This window comes from Girardinichthys multiradiatus, chromosome 19, assembly GCF_021462225.1.
Source record: "Girardinichthys multiradiatus isolate DD_20200921_A chromosome 19, DD_fGirMul_XY1, whole genome shotgun sequence".
Taxonomy (NCBI): domain Eukaryota; kingdom Metazoa; phylum Chordata; class Actinopteri; order Cyprinodontiformes; family Goodeidae; genus Girardinichthys; species Girardinichthys multiradiatus.
The window spans coordinates 35708914-35729795 of NC_061811.1; the positions used below are offsets into that span (position 1 = coordinate 35708914).

Below are 20882 nucleotides of genomic sequence, written 5' to 3' on the forward strand. Positions count from 1 at the left end.
TTTCAACTTGAACCAGACCTTTTTTTTATTGCATTTCAGATCTTAAATACAGAAGTTCACACTGAAATATGAAGTACAGTCAATCAATCACAGGGTAGGGTTTTGAGGGAAGGTAGTGGGGGTTGGAATGGGAAAGTAAGGAGGAAATGGGGAGCAAAGAGAGTACTGGGTTTAACGATGGCTTTACTTCTGGGCAGGCATCAGGTCATCAATGGACTGGCCCTTCTCCAGCCTCTTCTCCATATCCACCAGCAGTTTAACCCCATCAACCACCATCTGTACCAGCTCCACCTCAGAGAAGCCCAGTCTGTCAGCATTGGAGATGTCAAACACTCCGCCAACGGCAGCGGTGTCCACGCCGCCTAAAAGGGGACAAATGTTAGTCTGACCTACTTTACGACCATTGGGCAACAGTTTCAATACAGTAAAACTGAACAGAATGAAAATTCATGAATATTACGATCAAACTGCCAGTCACGTGAAGAATTAGTTGTGACTGTCCTTACCAGTTCCACGTTTCTGGAGCCTCAGTTTTTTCAGCACCTCCTCAAACTTGGCATGTTTGCTCATATTTGGCAGTTTTACATGCACTCCTGCACGCAGCCCAGTGCCCAGATTAGAGGGGCAGGTCAGAATGTAACCCAGGTGCTCATTCCACATGAAGGCATGGCCCCTCTCCTTGAAGAGGGTCTCGATCTATGAACAGGTATGGGAGTAATCTTTTAGACAGTCAAACAGCGATCCATGAGTGATTGGTTCTGAAATTAAAATATCCAACTGACCTTGGTGAGACCTGTGCAGAAGCGAGAGAACACTTCTCTCATGTTTCCACCTTTCTGCATAGAAATCACACGCAGGTGGTCCTCCTCATTCACCCATACTAGGAATGTCTTGTTGTTGTTGTGCCTGTTGAAGATGTGGCACTTTATCAGAACTAAAAAATATTCTGGGGGACTTCGTTTACCTGAAATAAATGGAAACTCACATGCAACACATTTAAACATTAAACAGGATTGGGTTTACAACATTCTAGTCATATTTACACCTTACCAAAACTTTAAAGCACACATGAAGCTCATTTAATTGCCCCAAATGTAAAACATGTGGGACTAGTAAAATATTTTGCTTGTAGGCATAGCGACAAATTCGGGTGTTATGGAAGGCTGCACGTACAATAATCAGACTCAGTCGTTTGCTGAGGAGGTTTCCCATTAAGCTACAATCTACCCAGAGATGATGGGCAGAGAGGCTCAAAATTCTGACCTGCAACACTGATCAAGAATTGTGCTGATGACCTCTATCATGAGATTACATTGAGCTAATATTGTAAATCCTGTAATCGTTAAACCATGTCCAAATGTAAACATAATAATAAAGCTGTTCTGGTTAAACTTTTGACGAATTTAAATTTTTAATTTATGTTGAAAACCTTGAATTAGACTTCCATCTTTACCAAGTGTTGCCTAGTGTTCTGGAATGGTCTCCTCCGACACTTACAGTTTAAAAGAAAATTATTTGAGCCTTGGTAAGATTGAGTGCCAAAAACAGACGCGCGCTTTCCTTCGTGCCTCGTGACATCATGGTGGGGTGGTTGATGTGTGTTCTAATGCTTCCTCAAGATGATGAAGAGTCTGACCAAAAGAATGATCGGGTGATTGACTAAAACAGACAGAACCAAAGGAGACCAAGCAGAATGAAAACAGGCTTGACCCACTTGTTCTAAAATTGGCTTCATTACTCATTCACCATGTTCTTTAAAGTTCAGCCAGCTATGATGTGGTTTTGCCTCTGGACTTGCGGTTGAGATCTCCATGTTCTCCTTTCTTGATCTGCCATTCAGTCGGTTTTTACAGATGCAATCAATTACCATGGTGACTTCTTCTGGGAAGCCAGCAAGCCAACAGCCAGGCTTAGGTAATTCGTTAGGGGTGTATACAGGTCCTTCTCAAAATATTAGCATATTGTGATAAAGTTCATTATTTTCCATAATGTCATGATGAAAATGTAACATTCATATATTTTAGATTCATTGCACACTAACTGAAATATTTCAGGTCTTTTATTGTCTTAATACGGATGATTTTGGCATACAGCTCATGAAAACCCAAAATTCCTATCTCACAAAATTAGCATATTTCATCCGACCAATAAAAGAAAAGTGTTTTTAATACAAAAAACGTCAACCTTCAAATAATCATGTACAGTTATGCACTCAATACTTGGTCAGGAATCCTTTTGCAGAAATGACTGCTTCAATGCGGCGTGGCATGGAGGCAATCAGCCTGTGGCACTGCTGAGGTCTTATGGAGGCCCAGGATGCTTCGATAGCGGCCTTTAGCTCATCCAGAGTGTTGGGTCTTGAGTCTCTCAACGTTCTCTTCACAATATCCCACAGATTCTCTATGGGGTTCAGGTCAGGAGAGTTGGCAGGCCAATTGAGCACAGTGATACCATGGTCAGTAAACCATTTACCAGTGGTTTTGGCACTGTGAGCAGGTGCCAGGTCTTGCTGAAAAATGAAATCTTCATCTCCATAAAGCTTTTCAGCAGATGGAAGCATGAAGTTCTCCAAAATCTCCTTATAGCTAGCTGCATTGACCCTGCCCTTGATAAAACACAGTGGACCAACACCAGCAGCTGACACGGCACCCCAGACCATCACTGACTGTGGGTACTTGACACTGGACTTCTGGCAAATGTCTTTCTGTGTCTTACCCTCTTGCTTGAGGGTGTCAATAGTGGCCTTCTGGACAGCAGTCAGGTCGGCAGTCTTACCCATGATTGGGGTTTTGAGTGATGAACCAGGCTGGGAGTTTTAAAGGCCTCAGGAATCTTTTGCAGGTGTTTAGAGTTAACTCGTTGATTCAGATGATTAGGTTCATAGCTCGTTTAGAGACCCTTTTAATGATATGCTAATTTTGTGAGATTGGAATTTTGGGTTTTCATGAGCTGTATGCCAAAATCATCCGTATTAAGACAATAAAAGACCTGAAATATTTCAGTTAGTGTGCAATGAATCTAAAATATATGAATGTTACATTTTCATCATGACATTATGGAAAATAATGAACTTTATCACAATATGCTAATATTTTGAGAAGGACCTGTAGAGGAGAGACAAGGATGTAGAGAAAACAAGACACTAGAAGACTGCTTCTACACCTGCAGAAAAGCAAATATAACAGCATTTTTACCAAAAAGTGCACAGTACTAATCAGTGCAAGATGTATTTAGTGGCAACTGGAGCTCAATATCTAGTTTGTGTATCTGTTAACACCTGTGGGTGTATGTGTGAGCACACTTGTGTATAACAAGATTCCTCCATAAGAATATTCAATAGCAAGTGTGAGGAGCCCTAGACCTTTTGATCAGTTTGTTAAATATACATACGGGTTTGAAATTGCATTAAAACTATTCTTGAGATGTGATAAAAAAAATATGTGCAAAACCCTAACAGACTTTTCACCTCAATTTACTGGTTTTTTTTTTAGATGGAAACAAAGGAAGACATTTTGCTGAAAAGTGTTTCTGGTCTGAACAAACATTTTTTTGGGCCATAGGTTTGACACACTGAACCAGCCATCGGTTAACCTCTCTACAGATCCTAAGAAGTACATTCTGATTGTTTTCACAGTGGAACGTACCTGTATACCACTGGAGCTGCAATATAATAGAAGCATTTGCTGAGCTGGAAGGTGTGTAATTTATGTTCTATTATACGTCTATAGAAATGATATGACTAGGGCATGTGCTACAAAGCCAAAATGTAAAATTGGACCAGAAAGAGAATGCTGTAATGATGAACTGGATTGGTAAAAATAAACTTGAATATTTTGTTTAACATTAAATAGGTAGAACAAAATGATTTGTTTTAGAATTTTACCAACAAGCAGTTACCAAAGAGTTAAATTCCAACTACATCCAGAACATAACATAACAAAAAAGAAAATGATTTCACTCAATTATCATAAGGTTACATGATTAACTAATTTCTAGGCAGTAGTTAAAGATTAACAATTTTAACTACTTTATGATTGTTTTAGTTTTAAGAACATTTCAATCCATTCCTAAATGATGCCATATTAACACACACCCCCAGATTGCAGCAGTGTGTCCACCGCTGTGTGCCAGGGTCATCTGAATAATTAAATGTAACTTATTGTAGCTAGTCAGTCTGCTTGTTTATTTGTGTTCATTAAATTTTTAAGGGGTTTTGCAGTTTTTTTCCAGGGTGCAGGTGTCAATATAAAAAAAGGTAAAAGATATCAGTTAATCTTTTTTCTCTCATTTGTAGTGCAAACATTTTTGTTCATTTAGTATAGTTCTTGATTGTAATGCTCAGTATTGGTTGTTCATCCAAAATAACTGAAGAAGCAGACAGTTTATTCCCCTTCACCATCAGTTAATCTGTCAACCTCATTTTGTTGGGGATGACTTAAACCTGTTTTGGCCATTACCTGGCTATCGGCTCTCATCCAGTATTGGTCCAAGTGTTCCGTAGTAAAACGGACCCCAGAACTCAGGAAATCAAACTAGATTGTTTTGGCATCATTCACATTTGTCAGAATTTCACTGACAGGTAACAAAAGACCCAGGCTATGAGTAAATTGCAATAGTAGTTTATCCAACAGCATTTTTTGGTGTTTGTACCTCACAGCTGCCAAAAGGGCCTTCCTCCCTATGATTTCTCCTTTGTGCACTCTTCCAAACCCTTTCCTCAGATGTCGTTCAGGTATTTAGAGAACAAAATATTTGCAAAAACATTTAGTTCATCTATTGGCTAGACCAAGACTTCTTGCTAAAATTAACTTGTTATTAGCTAGTGATATTTTGAACATATATGCCCTATATATACACACCTATGTGTGTGTGACAGAAAAACTGACCAATTAAAATTAATTAACCTAATAGTCATATTTTGGGACTGTGGGAAGAAGCCTGTGAGTATCCACATGTGCACAGGGTGAACATGCAAACTCTGTGAAGAAAGACTCCAGGCCAGGATAAGAGCACATGGCCTTCTTGGTACTACCATCTGCCTCTAGTGTCATTTTATGAATTTAAACCAAAAAAATAAAAAGAATCAGTAATTAACCTGCTGATTGATGATCCTGGGAGCATTAGCTGATTCTAATATCTGGCTGATTGCTGAATCTCCACATTGGCCAAATAATAGGAAGGCTTACCAGATTCCTCTAGCATCTGGCCAGTCACGGGCCATTCCTGAAGCAAGCAGTAGAGGAGACACTGGCTTATCAAACAGGAAGTGGTCATCAATAAGCTGCTGCTGTTCTGCCTCTGTCATGTTCTTCAGTGCGTAGTATTTTCCCTTCAGGTCTCCACTCAAAGAGTCTAGAGCTGCAGTTAGAGTAGACAAGTGTCAATCAACTGAAACACCACAACGATGGGCTTCAAACAGAAGTTAGGTTTGACAAAGCCAATCTGTATACATATATTCAAGTGATGGATTAAAAAGATTTTGCTGTTCATCAAAAAAAAAAATTTAACAAGAAGACAGGATTGGAAAAAGCATTAACTTCATCACAGGATAATCTGGTTGGTATACGTTTTTCAAATTGCTACCACTAGAGGGCATACTGCCTTTAACAATAAATTTCAACCAGTTTTACTGCACTGGGGATTACTGTATTCAGAGCATGACATTTTTTTTGCATAGTCACGTGACTAAATAAGCCTTGCTCAAGGGTTAGCAAAGTACCTGTCCTAATGATTACCAACTCCTCTCCAACTACAAGCTCAGGACTTTTTACCTTCAACAGAGAGCTTCTCCACAGCCCGCCTTTCTCCACGGCTGCAGTGTGGTGGCAGACAGAAGCCACGTATGCTGCGTCCTGTTCTGACTCGAGAGCTCAGAACATAATTGGGATCCAGGTCGTCGCCACCCTGAGAGAACAGACCACCTCTGTTTAAACCAGTTCCACCCGTGAATTCAGCTTTCACTTAGAATGGTAGGGATGCTGTACCTTTAGGTTTTCCGATTTGAGATCAGTCTTGTGCTTGTCCTGGGGTTTGTATCCTCCATGTCTGGCCTCAATCACAGGGTCCAGTAGCTCTTTGAAAACCTCATATGTCTCCTCATCTCCAGCAACACAGCCCACAGTCATAATAAATGGGTGGCCTACAGATAGGTCACAAAAAAGAATATTACACTGTAAACAATTCTATATCCTCACCAGCTCAATGCGTCAGGTTTAATCAGGCCCAAGGGCTGAAATGTTACTGTACCAGGATTATCAACCCCTGTCTGAATGACACCATCTATGGTGAAGCCGTTGGGTGTCACCCTCTCTCTCAGCTTCTTGTACATTTCCAGATTTAACACCTTAGCCATGTGGTTGTTGTGCTTACGGACATCTGGAAACTCATCCTCAGCTGATAGCCACTTCAGAGTCAGCTTGGCCATGCTCTTAGAGCTAAACAGAAACATGGTCTACAGGGTGAGGGTAGCTTGCTTCACTTCACTTATCAGACTATAGCCAAGCTCTAGAAATATTTCTGTCTTTCCTACACTGAAAGTTATTACACAAGAACTGGATAACCCTAAAAAACAGCTGGGGATTATAAGCAGCTGTTTTTCATAAATGATGTAATCCATGTTTGTCTTTAGCTAGAAATGTTTTTTATAATTATGCTCTGCTAAATTCATTCAAGGGAAGATGGCAGTTTGTAATAAATAGCACTCCATATATGTGAAATGTCTTGACCCAAATTTATCATGAGGTCATAGTCCAAACAGCTGAGAGATTTTCCTTCCAGCAAGACACAGCTCCCAGAGCTCCGCTGTAGCCAATCAGTCCTGACAGTCAAGCAATAAATGGCACATGGAAAAGATTCGTTTACCTGGGTTATCAACCCCAGTCTGCATGACATCATCCAGAGTAAATCCACTGGGTGTCTCTTTGCTCCTCAGTCGCTCGTAGATGGCAGGAGTCAGGACCTTGGCCATGTGATTGTTGTGTTTACTGAGGTCCGGGTACTCCTGCTCAGAGGAGTATTTCAGCTTCATCTGATTGTGCGTGTTTCCGAAAGGCATGACTTTTCCCTGGCCGGATGATGGAGGGGAGAGGCGGTGAAAAGCAGCGATAGACACCGGATCAAATCTAAAGCTCAAAGCTTGGGTGGAGGTGCGTTAAAACAGATGCAGACACATGTAACTACACGTATAACTCACATCTTTTTTTTTATTATTAGAACTACCAAAAAGTTCACATTAGCCGTATGAAAAGCGTACAAACGTAAAATGCCTGCAGCGCCTAGGAATTCCTGTCATACAAACAGTTGAAGACAAGTTGCCTTGGCGGTCCAAATAAAACGGTCTGGAATTAAAAGAACCCCCTACCTGTTCTGGGCGGTCTTGGGGAACACTACTATTACTAGTTGATACAAAGATCCCTATGGTTCCGACCGAGGAGCACACAAACCACCTACGCCGTCCCAACAGCTCTCCGATCAACAGCCCTCCTTCACATGGACATTTATAGACGAGCGTCTCTGCTCCCATTGGCCACTCGTTGTAGTCCATTCAGTCAATTGGAAGCGTGAATTCGGGTGGAACGATGACTTCCGTTCCTCCCGATTCACTTTTTCTCCAGTAATCTGCAGGTTTCCATTTACACAGGACAACCACATAACAACTCACCATCAAATACAACTAGAACATCCAAAATAATAGGAGTAATTCTTCCTGTGAGTCATTTTTCTTATTTCAGGCAACTAGCCAGACATTTCCTTTAAAATAACTCAAACCCACCACATAAATAGTTTGGGCCTAGTGGATATGTCATGGCCAGTTTTCTATTTGTTATGCTATGCTGTTATGAGTTATGTATGCAAGATCAAATCTACATCCCAGTAACAAGATTGAACTTGTTTCCCCCTCCACAGATATGCATTTTGTCGTGTTAGTTGTAGAGTTAAAGCTTGAATGCCTTGCAACTCAAATGCAACTCGAATACTTCAAAAATATGTAAAAAATGTTATGTTAAAAAATCTGTTAAAAGTGGTACGTGCAGCACAATGTTCCCGAATCAGCTGATCAGCTAAGCCGCTGTGCCTCTTATGATGTCATCAACACGAAGTAGAATGAGCTGTTTCTTTTATTCGGTGCACTTTAAAAAAAAAAGTGGTGCTCTGTGAAATCATGCAGTAAAAAAAAGACTATATTTCTCAGTTGGATTTTTATCGTCAATGTACGACTGTAAATAAATAAATATATCAGTGGATATAATTTTCAATGAGAAATAGAAAACACTTGCTGATTTTTTAAAACGACCATTACTCACTGCTATTTAACTTACTGGTGATGAGAACTGTATTATTTTTGCCACATTAAGCATTGTGATAAATTTTTGTTGACGTCTGTAGCCTAGAGAGTAGATGTTTGTTTCTGATTAAACCAACTTGTGTTTTTTGTTCGTTTGTGCAGCCTTATATTGCTCCGTTTAAGCTGTTTTGTGGTTGTGGTTTAGCAGTCAATCAGTGGGCAAAGAAGTGAGAAGGAGTTCTCCTCTTCGAGAGCAAAGTCTTTCCTGGTGAGTCAAAACATGAGTTTATGACGTCATAATATAGGTTAATGTAAACATAGAACAACAAAATATAAGCTTCTGCCAGTTTATTGTATTTCGACGTTAATTCTTAAATATTGCATTTTTTGCATCGTGGAACCCAAGTAACTCCGGTTAAAGGGGGCATCCGCCGCTCTCGCCCGTGGAGATTTGCGGGACATCCGGGGTATTTCCGCGCCGGCTTGACCACCATCCGGTCTTTTTCAGCTAATTTCCTTTGAAAACAACACCACGTGTGCTGCCAATGAAAGCCGTCGCTGTCACTTCTTACCCCACGCGCCTTCAACGGCATTAAAAACCGCATTTATCTGACGTGTTAGCAGCCGGGTCTAAGTTAGTTTCTACTCAAAAGGCAAACAGAAAACTTCGGACGGTGAAGGTAGGTGCAGAGTTTGTACCAACTGGTCCGTTTGTACCAACTGTCAGGGTAACTGGTGTTGCTGGAGTTAGCTTATGTATTAATAGCTCCAAATACGCTTATCGTTCACACACTAACGGTTTTGTGTAAACAGCTCATGCTAACAAACGTTTTGCAGCGCGAGCTATCTATCTGTTTCTGATAGCTAATCTCGAAGTTATGTAAAACTGGTTTAGCAGGTGGCTAACGGCTATGATACGCCTAATTGTTCTGCTAGCGGTTTACCAACCGGTTAATGAGCCTGTTACAAACTGCCATCTTTCACTGTTTAGTTATACCCTCAGATCTTTTAAGATCTCCAATAATTCAACTTTAGTTACAAATAAAATGTGCTCTAGCTGAAAGGCACACTAGAACGATGCTAAACCACAGGACGTACAGCTCAGCTCAGTTCAATTTTATTTTATTTAATAGGCAGCAAAAAAAATAAAAATGAAATACTATTAGTTGACTATATTTTCCATTTAAACATGGCAATTTTAGCGTGACTTGACTTAGCGAAATTGTACTCACATCTTCTCTATGTTGTCGGACATTTCTTCGTATGTTTTTCGTACAGGTGACAAGAAACAGTTTCTTTTCTCCTCTTCTTAATTTCAACCGTTAGTCTGACCTAGTATCCCACCGGTCAGAGCGCGTGATTTTAAAAGACGGGGTTACTATGGCAACGGTGGCCTTATTGGAAATCAAACTTTTATTTTTATTTAAACGTTAGCACAATTAAATGAATGTTCTCAATATGCTGTGAGGAATAAGTAAAGTCTTGTTAGTATAGTTATGTGGAAGCACCAGCAGATCACCGAGTGTGTTAATATAACACTGATGCTAAATGTTTTTAGTATCCACAAAAAAACTTAAAAAGTCATTTATTTATTGTACAACAACACTTAATTAACTTTTCATCAATGTATGGGGTACAAAAACTACAGACAGATAAGTATTTCCACAGTCCAACATGAAATTAGAAACAAACCAGAAAACATTAATTTTTGTAACCATTTTTTCTCAACATTCAATTCAATTCAATTCAAAAATATTTTATTAATCCCAAAGGGAAATTAAATGTTGTTATAGCTCATATTATGAAGGTTTCCTCAAAGAGCCGTTGTAGATGCTGATGGCTGTGGGCAGGAAGGATCTCCTGTAGCGCTCCGTCTTACAGCAGATCTGAAGAAGCCTCTGACTGAAGACACTCTGTTGTTGTACAACAGTCTCATGAAGAGGATGCTCAGGGTTCTTCATAATGTTCTTCATTTTATGAAGAATCCTTCTTTCCACAATGATCTCCAGAGGTTCCAGAGGAGTCCCCAGAACAGAGCCAGCCTTTTTTATCAGCTTGTTGAGTTTTTTTAAGTCCCTGGCTCTGATGCTGCTTCCCCAGCAGATGATGGTAGAAGAGATCACACTCTCCACAACAGACTTATAGAAGATATGCAGCATCTTGCTGCAAACCCCAAAGGACCTAAGCTTCCTCAAGAACTACAGTCTGCTCTGTCCCTTCTTGTAGATGGCTTCACAGTTGCATCTCCACTCTAGTCTGTTGTCCAGGTGAACACCGAGGTATTTATACTCCTCCACCACCTCCACTTCTTCTCCCATGATGGAAATAAGTTTTTGACTTATTCCTGTTTCTCTTAAAATCTACAATCATCTCCTTTGTTTTAGTCACGTTCAAAATGAGATGATTGTTTCCACACCATGCCACAAAGCGGTCCACCACCTTCCTGTACTCAGCTTCTTGTCCATCTCTGATCCACCCCACGACTGCAGAATCATCCGAGTATTTCTGCAGATGACAGGAGTCTGTCTTGTACTGGAAGTCTGAGGTGTACAGAGTGAAAAGGAATGGTGAGAGTACTGTGAGGGCTGGTGGCTTTGTCCAGATGACAGTGGGTTTGTTGAAGCAGGTGTATGATGGCATCTTCAACTCCAACTCTACCACAATAATCAAACTAAAAGGTGTCCTGGTAGTTTATTGTTTGCTTACTCGGGTTGGCCAACAGGAGTCTCTCTAGAACCTTCATGATGTGGGATGTCAGGGTAAGAAGTCTATAGTCATCGAGGACTAATGGGTGAGTTTTCTTTGGTACTGGCGACTGTGGCTCAGTAGGAAGAGTAGTCGTCTTGCAATCAGAAGGTTGTGGGTTTGATTCCAGCTTCCTCCTGCCATATGTCGATGCGCCCCTGGGCAAGGCACTTAACCTCAAGTTGCCTACCGATCTGCGTATCGGTGTATAAATCATCTCACGGTTCTGGTGGGGATGATGTTATCCACACAGAAGTTTATATAGTCGGTTACACACTCAGTCATGGCATTGATGTCCTCTCCATGTGGCTGGCACAGTGCGTCCCAGTCTGTAGCCTCAAAGCAACCTTGCAGAGCTTCTTCAGCTTCCTGTGACCATTTTCTCACAGTCCTCTTTATTACAGGTTGTCTCTGAACAAGGGGCTTATATTTCGAGCTGAGAAAAACAAGATTGTGATCTGATTTGCCTAGAGGAGGTTGTGCTGTAGAGATGCATGAGTCCTTGACATTTGCATAAAACAAATCTAATGTTTTGTTTTCTCTGGTAAAGCAGCTGACAAATTGTTGAAACGTTGGAAGTGTAGCAGAGAGTGAAGCATGGTTAAAATCACCAGAAATTGCCACAAAAGCATTGGGGTTTTGTGTCTGTAGCTTAGCAACAACTGAGCTGATGGCGTCACATGCAGTGTCAGCAACAGCGGAAGGTGGAACGTAAACTGTTACCAAAATAACGCTGGTGAACTCTCTGGGTAAATAATATGGACGAAAACTTACTGCCAACAGTTCAATATCTGGACTGCAGAGATGACACTTCACAGTAACATGTCCTGGATTACACCATCTGTTGTTCACAAGTACTGCCAGTCCACCTCCTTTACATTTGCCGCTCCTCTTTAAATCTCTGTCTGCTCGTATGGTTAAAAAGCCCGGCAGAGAGACGCTGGAGTCGGGGATATGATCCTGCAGCCATGTCTCAGTAAAACACATGATACTGCATGCCCGGTACTCTGGCTGGGTCCTTTGTAGGGCTTGGAGTTCATCCAACTTGTTTCCCAACGATCTCACATTGCCCATCAAAATCGACGGAAGAGATGGTTTGAACTTCCTCCTTCTCTCTCTTCTCTTAGCTCCTGCTCTGCATCCACGGCGTCTCCTTTTCAACTCATCAGGGATTTGGGGTTGTAGCTGAAGTATTAGCTTTTGAGATATTAATCAGCTGCTCCCGGTTGTAAGAAACAACCCCGTTGCCATGGCAATGCATCATAACAAATGTCCAAAAATAGAAAGTATTAAGAAAAATCCTCCAAGCTGCGCCGCATCCGACACTGGAGTGGGACAGTCATACAAAAAAAATCAACTGTATCCACCACAAGAGGAATAGTTCCCAAAAAAGAATAAATCAGAATCAAAAGTAACAGAGCTACTCCAACCTGCTGCCACCTTGAGCGGCGCAATTCTAGAATCATGGAATGCTTATAATTTAAGAAACGTTTTGACTTTGCTTAACGTTTTTCCCTTGTTGTACAAACAAATATATTCAATTCAATTCAAAAATATTTTATTAATCCCAAAGGGAAATTAAATGTTGTTATAGCTCATATTATGAAGGTTTCCTCAAAGAGCCGTTGTAGATGCTGATGGCTGTGGGCAGGAAGGATCTCCTGTAGCGCTCCATCTTACAGCAGATCTGAAGAAGCCTCTGACTGAAGACACTCTGTTGTTGTACAACAGTCTCATGAAGAGGATGCTCAGGGTTCTTCATAATGTTCTTCATTTAATGAAGAATCCTTCTTTCCACAATGATCTCCAGAGGTTCCAGAGGAGTCCCCAGAACAGAGCCAGCCTTCTTTATCAGCTTGTTGGTTTTTTTTAAGTCCCTGGCTCTGATGCTGCTTCCCCAGCAGATGATGGTAGAAGAGATCACACTCTCCACAACAGACTTATAGAAGATATGCAGCATCTTGCTGCAAACCCCAAAGGACCTAAGCTTCCTCAAGAACTACAGTCTGCTCTGTCCCTTCTTGTAGATGGCTTCACAGTTGCATCTCCACTCTAGTCTGTTGTCCAGGTGAACACCGAGGTATTTATACTCCTCCACCACCTCCACTTCTTCTCCCATGATAGAAATAAGTTTTTGACTTATTCCTGTTTCTCTTAAAATCTACAATCATCTCCTTTGTTTTAGTCACGTTCAAAATGAGATGATTGTTTCCACACCATGCCACAAAGCGGTCCACCACCTTCCTGTACTCAGCTTCTTGTCCATCTCTGATCCACCCCACGACTGCAGAATCATCCGAGTATTTCTGCAGATGACAGGAGTCTGTCTTGTACTGGAAGTCTGAGGTGTACAGAGTGAAAAGGAATGGTGAGAGTACTGTGAGGGCTGGTGGCTTTGTCCAGATGACAGTGGGTTTGTTGAAGCAGGTGTATGATGGCATCTTCAACTCCAACTCTACCACAATAATCAAACTAAAAGGTGTCCTGGTAGTTTATTGTTTGCTTACTCGGGTTGGCCAACAGGAGTCTCTCTAGAACCTTCATGATGTGAGATGTCAGGGTAAGAAGTCTATAGTCATCGAGGACTAATGGGTGAGTTTTCTTTGGTACTGGCGACTGTGGCTCAGTAGGAAGAGTAGTCGTCTTGCAATCAGAAGGTTGTGGGTTCGATTCCAGATTCCTCCTGCCATATGTCGATGCGCCCCTGGGCAAGGCACTTAACCTCAAGTTGCCTACCGATCTGCGTATCGGTGTATTAATGTGTGAGCGTTAGTGAGTGCGATTGGGTGAATGTGGCTCTAGTGTAAAGCGCTTTGAGCGGTCTGTATGACTGGAAAAGCGCTTTATAAGTTCAGTTCATTTACCATTTTACTGGAACAAAACAGGAGGTCTTCCACAAAACTGGAACCTTTCTCATCCTTATTTAGTTTGTTGTTCAAAGCTGTCATTTGTACCTAAGCTGAATCAGACAAATATCAATAATTCACAAAGTGTTTATGCTTCTGTGAAAGGTCAACGGTACCCAAGTTGTCTTTTTTTAGGCAAGATGTTACATTTCATTCCCAGCCTATTCTAGGATGGCACAAACTCATGCTTTACCTCTCTTTTTCAGACTGACTGCCTACCATGAGTTTTGTGGAATATTCAGATTTTATCCAAGACGGAGATGTTGCCATCGTTCATCTGGGCCACAACTCAATGACGCCTGTCAAAGTGCAGCATGGCGCTCAGACGCAGACACGCTATGGAGTGATCCGCCATTCCACAGACCTTATTGGTCAGCGCTACGGCTCAAAAGTGACCTGTAGTAAAGGCGGATGGGTGCATATCCTTCACCCCACACCGGAGCTGTGGACCGCCTCGCTGCCTCACCGCACCCAGATTCTCTATACCACAGACATCGCCATGGTTACAATGATGCTGGAGCTGAAGCCAGGATCAGTCGTTTGCGAGTCAGGTGTGAACACTCGTCTCTGTGTCAGATGTTTGTGACGGTTTGTTAGATCTGTTGGGTATCGAAAGCGTTACTCAGTCAACAATCTACAAAGCTTTGAAAAAGTATTTGCCCCCTCACAGATATAAAAATTTTTTGTTTTGTTGTCACACATAAATGTGTCAGAAAATCAAACCAATGGTGATGCCAGACAAAGATAACCTCGGTAAATACAAGAAGCAGTTTTTAAATGACGCTTTGATTTATTAACGGAATTTTTTTTTATCCAAATCAAGGTGGCTCTATATGCAAAGGTAATCACCCCCTAAATCTAATCTTGTATGATATTAATGTTTGTTTGATGGTCTGACACTAATTTTGGGCTTTTTGTTATCTGTAAGCCATGATCATCAAATTTACACACAGAATGATACTCTGTAGTTTGTATGGCCGCCACATGCTTCTATGCATGCCTGATAACTTTGGGGCATGCTCCTGATGAGATGATGGATGGTGTCCTGGACTATATCCTCCCTGATCCTGATCACTTCATCTCTGAGCTCCTGGACAGTCTAATGTGCAACCTGGTGCTATCGGATGGACCTAAACATGATGTCCCAGAGATGTTCTATTGGATTCAGGTCAGGAGAGAACGGAGTCCTGTTAATGGTAACAATTCCTTCATCCTCCAGGAACTGCCTGCGTACTCTTGCCACATGAGGTTGGGCATAATCATGCACCAGGAGGAACCCAGGACCCACTGCACCAGCAATGGGTCTAACAACGGGTCTAAGAATTTCCTCCCGATACCCAATGACAGTCAGGGTGCCATTGTTTATCCTGAACAGGTCTGTTCATCAATCCATGGGTATGACTCCCCAGACCAACACTGACCCACCACTAAACCGATCATGCTTAACCTGCTCTATCTGTGAAAAGAACTGGGCACCAGTGCCAAACCTATCAATTCCAGTGTTCTCTGGCAAATGCCAGTTGAACTCCACGGTGCCGGACAGTGAGCATTAGGCCTACTAGAGGATGTGGGGCCCTCAGGCCATCCTCATAAAAGTCTGTTTCTGATGGTTTGGTCTGAGACTCACACCAGTGGCCTGCTAGAGGTCACTTTGTAGGGTTCTGGCAGTACTCATCCTGTTCCTCTTAATGGGTTAAGGACCTCTGACAGCCCTGTCCATCGCTCCTAGAGTAACCGCCTGTCTCTTGGAATTTTCTCCGTGCTCTTGAGACTGATGGGAGACATTCTGGGAATGGCGCATATTGTGCCATCCTGGTGAAGTTGGACTGCCTGTGCAACCTCTGCAGGCTCCAGGTATCTCCTCAAGCTACCTGTAGTGACACTGACCCTGGTAAAATGCTACTGAAAAGCAGTCAAAAAAATTGAGGAGACATTCGCATTGTTTTGTGATATACCCACCACTGTTGTTGGCTTTTGTTTCAATACGTTGTTTAAGATGAAGAGATCACCATTGCATGCTTCTACTTAAATGCCCTACTTTCATGATATAATATCACTGTAGTGTGAATTATTTACGTGTTCTTTAAATTTCCCTGAAAGTACCAACTTGCTTTCTATAAAGTGTGGACCTGAAATGCCATTTGTCTGTCAGAAGAAGGGGGGTTTGCCCTGTCGCTCCACTAAAACTGCCAGGGGGAACACTGATGTTTCTCCATGTTCTCCCCCTCCCTGCTCCTCATGTGTGCGTCTGCACAGTGCAGCCTTACATCAAAACTTAAATAGGTGTGCTCTTGCACCATAGCCCAAAAACAATATACAGGTCCTTCTCAAAATATTAGCATATTGTGATAAAGTTCATTATTTTCCACAATGTCATGATGAAAATTTAACATTCATATATTTTATATTCATTGCACACTAACTGAAATATCTCAGGTCTTTTATTGTCTTAATACGGATGATTTTGGCATACAGCTCATGAAAACCTAAAATTCCTATCTCACAAAATTAGCATATCATTAAAAGGGTCTCTAAACGAGCTATGAACCTAATCATCTGAATCAACGAGTTAACTCTAAACACCTGCAAAAGATTCCTGAGGCCTTTAAAACTCCCAGCCTGGTTCATCACTCAAAACCCCAATCATGGGTAAGACTGCCGACCTGACTGCTGTCCAGAAGGACACTATTGACACCCTCAAGCAAGAGGATAAGACACAGAAAGAAATTTCTGAACGAATAGGCTGTTCCCAGAGTGCTGTATCAAGGCACCTCAGTGGGAAGTCTGTGGGAAGGAAAAAGTGTGGCAGAAAACGCTGCACAACGAGAAGAGGTGACCGGACCCTGAGGAAGATTGTGGAGAAGGGCCGATTCCAGACCTTGGGGGACCTGCGGAAGCAGTGGACTGAGTCTGGAGTAGAAACATCCAGAGCCACCGTGCACAGGCGTGTGCAGGAAATGGGCTACAGGTGCTGCATTCCCCAGGTCAAGCCACTTTTGAACCAGAAACAGCGGCAGAAGCGCCTGACCTGGGCTACAGAGAAGCAGCACTGGACTGTTGCTCAGTGGTCCAAAGTACTTTTTTCGGATGAAAGCAAATTCTTCATGTCATTTGGAAATCAAGGTGCCAGAGTCTGGAGGAAGACTGGGAGAAGGAAATGCCAAAATGCCAGAAGTCCAGTGTCAAGTACCCACAGTCAGTGATGGTCTGGGGTGCCGTGTCAGCTGCTGGTGTTGGTCCACTGTGTTTTATCAAGGGCAGGGTCAATGCAGCTAGCTATAAGGAGATTTTGGAGCACTTCATGCTTCCATCTGCTGAAAAGCTTTACGGAGATGAAGATTTCATTTTTCAGCACGACCTGGCACCTGCTCACAGTGCCAAAACCACTGGTAAATGGTTTACTGACCATGGTATCACTGTGCTCAATTGGCCTGCCAACTCTCCTGACCTGAACCCCATAGAGAATCTGTGGGATATTGTGAAGAGAACGTTGAGAGACTCAAGACCCAACACTCTGGATGAGCTAAAGGCCGCTATCGAAGCATCCTGGGCCTCCATAAGACCTCAGCAGTGCCACAGGCTGATTGCCTCCATGCCACGCCGCATTGAAGCAGGCATTTCTGCCAAAGGATTCCTGACCAAGTATTGAGTGCATAACTGTACATGATTATTTGAAGGTTGACGGTTTTTGTATTAAAAACACTTTTCTTTTATTGGTCGGATGAAATATGCTAATTTTGTGAGATAGGAATTTTGGGTTTTCATGATCTGTATGCCAAAATCATCCGTATTAAGACAATAAAAGACCTGAAATATTTCAGTTAGTGTGCAATGAATCTAAAATATATGAATGTTAAATTTTCATCATGACATTATGGAAAATAAGGAACTTTATCACAATATGCTAATATTTTGAGAAGGACCTGTAGTTATTCTCATGCCACAGTAAATTGGTAGAGACGTTTAATAATTTATTACATGTGATTTTTCGAAGGATGGTGAAGGAGAGCACCCTTATTGGGTAATGGTGGGGAAGATGCTGGTCTTCCTTTTGGCCAGTTCAGAATAATGGGCCAGTATAGCTCCTGGTTTACTTCTAATCCAGCAGATCTCTTACTGAGGAGGAATTGGCTATTGGCAGCTGCATGGCAGTCTGGTTTAGAGGCTCAATGGTTAGAATTTCCACAACTACAAAAATCACTGTACTGCTTCTTTCAAATCTGCAAAACATAATTATTACACATTTCCTTAGTCTTTCCATACAACATATTATCTGTGATGTTTGTTTGGAAAACAGCTTCTCCTCCTTACTATGTTGCTAAGTATTTAGCAATCAATTATAAAATTCTCTATTTTAGTCAAGGTTTTAATAAGGTTGGTGAGGGATCAGGTTAAGGTGTATTTGTGTTTCTTGCATATTTTATCAGTTTCTCCAGGATTTTGTGCTATTTATTTATTTTTTGTTGTGATTATTTTTTTCACTAAAAATCAAGGATTTTGCGGTGCTAATTTTGAAATATTTCCAAGGAATTTTGCAATATTTCTTCTTCATTAATTTTTGATTTTAGAAAAAAAGAATTGGAACATAATTTAGAATATAAAATGAGACAACATGCCTGGCGTCAGTCCATTGATTTAAGGTAATTTGGTGCTAGCATTATTGTAACTTTAAAATGTGAATAAACACGCGAGCTTAACAACATGCAGTTACAGGTAATGATCAGCCAATATGAATGAAATATTTGCTTAAATGGTAAATGGACTGAACATAAATGGCACCTTTCCAGTCATACTGAGCACTCAAGGCTTTACAGTAGAGCCACATTCACCCAGACGAAAATTATAACATAAAAATCAAGGTTTAAAAGGTTTAGATGCCTAAATTGTTCTCTCAATTCCAAAATCACTTTTTTTAAAATTCCAAACAGCTACATTTAACCCTTAGTGCCATTGGTACTATCTATACTTTACTTTCACTAAGAGTTTTTGACTGTTCTGTACAGTATACGGTACACTGCATACAGTTGTAAAGTTAATTTTTGTTTTAAATTATAACTGATACCAAAATACTATATTTAAATTTTGCCATGGCAATCATTAAATCTAGTAAATTAGAGCAGAGAGTTTATAATGCCGACAAAAACAACAATGGACAGAACATGTCCTACTGATAAAACAATCTCTGCTTAGGCAGGTTGTCAACACATTCTAATTTTCCCAAGCTAATATTAATATGTCTCTCACTGCTTTATTATATGAGCCATATTTGGTGGCCATTAGCTACTTTTAACTGTCACACCTTTGATTCCACGCCAGATGTGTTCACCCACAAAAGCTCAGCTGTGAACATCAGCCACAGGTGTGTTTCAGAACACTCTTGCATTATGGGTAATGTTTTGTTTGTTCTCTTGTCTTTCTCCCCAGTGGCTCTGGCACATGTTGTATTCCAGTTTGCTTTCTGTTTCTTCATTTCGGTCTTCCGCTCCAGTTCCATTAGACAGATTTTAATGACCCAAATGTGTTTGAGTGTTTTAGCTGCTGGAGTTTCTTTCAGTCAGTGGGCAGTGAAAGAGGGGAGTGTATATCTGTGTCTGTGTGTGTAAGACGCAGTCCTTCATCATGTTTTCCTGCTAACGGTGCACATTGCCACATTATTGATTGTGCTTGGGTAATACTTGGAGTGTACGTGAGCTGAGATTGGATGTTTCTCAACATATAAATGACTTCCCCAGAAATTCTGTTTATTCAGCACTTAAAGCAACTGCTCTCACTGAGAGGGTTTTACCTTACTCTGTTTCATTGAGCAAACATACGTTGAAATCAATGAAGCTTTCAGTGTACTCATTCACAGCTGGAGTTAATGGATCAAAGTCCTGCCTTATTAAATCATTTTATGGTTACATAAATGACAAGGAGCCGGTATGCGTCACTCAGGTGATTAATAACCAGGGTGAGCTTGTGTCCAGGGAACAGTTTCTGTATAAACAAGGTGAGATCAGATGTGATCATACTGTTGACTGTTCTCACACTCCTGGTCCAACCACACTGCTATTGGTAGTCGCTCATAGAAAAGGTTCCTCTACACCTAATAATTAACTAAAGCTTTGCATTTAGTCATGCCTACATTTGGTTTACCAATGGTTATTCAAGCAATTCATGCAAAAAAGGATTAACTTGTATTGACTCAACAGCCCAGCTATGGCAACAGCCCAAATCTAAAAAATCTTAGCGTTTTCATTAAAACAATCGTCTTCGAAATGAGGAAACATTCAAACTTCAATGGAATTATCGGTTCGTTGTCACCAATAGTTGGTCAGCTATAGTTTGCACTGAGGCAAAGGTAACAGGTTTTTGTTTTTTTTGGCATTAGTGGCCTTTTTTTTTTTAAGTGAATTGACAGGAAATGGGGTGGAGAGAGAGGGAAGACATGCAACAAAGGTCAACAGGCCAGGACTCAAACTGTCGACGGGCTGCATGGAGGACTAATGCCTCTGTGCATGGGTTGCACACTCTACCCCTGCACCACCATCACGCCTGGTTAAATGTTTGATGACACAAATCCACCCTTCCAAAAAAAAAAATCAGATCAGCAAGAATCACATCTGTGATGTTTCTCATCCTGCTAATCACAATTTTGGGTTTGGTCCGGTATTGTGTCATGGTGCCATTTACACGCAGCATCAACCAAAATAACTACAGACCTGTTCATTTGGCATCAAGTTGCTGCTCTACTGCATGTGAGATTAGGTTCTTAACTCCGGCGATCAGACTCTACAGTGGGTTAAGGATGAGAAGACATCATTCTGTTGCTTTCGCTTTCTAAATTGACTGCTGGGAAGTTAAGTAATTTGACCACTGTCCTGGTTCTCGCTCCTCCGGCAAACCGGCACATTTTACTTTGCAAAGCAGTGTAGAACTCTGAGTTGCACGGACTTTTCTACTTTGTT

General features: G+C 41.4%; 2 protein-coding genes across 5 annotated transcripts in view; one reads left to right on the forward strand and one right to left on the reverse strand.

The window, feature by feature from the left end:
* Positions 1-9663, reverse strand: ckba (creatine kinase, brain a). Of its 3 annotated transcripts, none has more exons than XM_047393172.1 (8): positions 9517-9663; positions 6247-6434; positions 5985-6139; positions 5772-5904; positions 5187-5358; positions 783-906; positions 507-696; positions 1-362 (listed from the first exon to the last, which is right to left on the reverse strand). In XM_047393172.1, the coding sequence occupies exons 1-8, from the start codon at positions 9537-9539 to the stop codon at positions 184-186; spliced, it is 1164 nt and encodes a 387-aa protein (XP_047249128.1). In that variant the 5' UTR covers positions 9540-9663; the 3' UTR covers positions 1-183. The 3 variants fall into 3 exon arrangements, with proteins under 3 accessions (XP_047249128.1, XP_047249127.1, XP_047249129.1); XM_047393171.1 differs by lacking the exons at positions 6247-6434; positions 9517-9663 and adding exons at positions 6862-7063; positions 7361-7558; XM_047393173.1 differs by lacking the exons at positions 6247-6434; positions 9517-9663 and adding exons at positions 6862-7134; positions 7361-7494.
* Positions 8118-20882, forward strand: part of trmt61a (tRNA methyltransferase 61A) — a 26938-nt gene continuing 14173 nt past the window's right edge. Inside the window, exons 1-2 of one of the 2 annotated variants that reach the window (XM_047393175.1) lie at positions 8118-8552; positions 14142-14486. In XM_047393175.1, the coding sequence (XP_047249131.1) occupies positions 14156-14486 (331 nt within the window). In that variant the 5' untranslated portion in view covers positions 8118-8552; positions 14142-14155. Of the gene's footprint in view, positions 8553-8618; positions 8965-14141; positions 14487-20882 lie in introns of those variants that run through there. The other variant, XM_047393174.1, reaches the window with a different exon arrangement.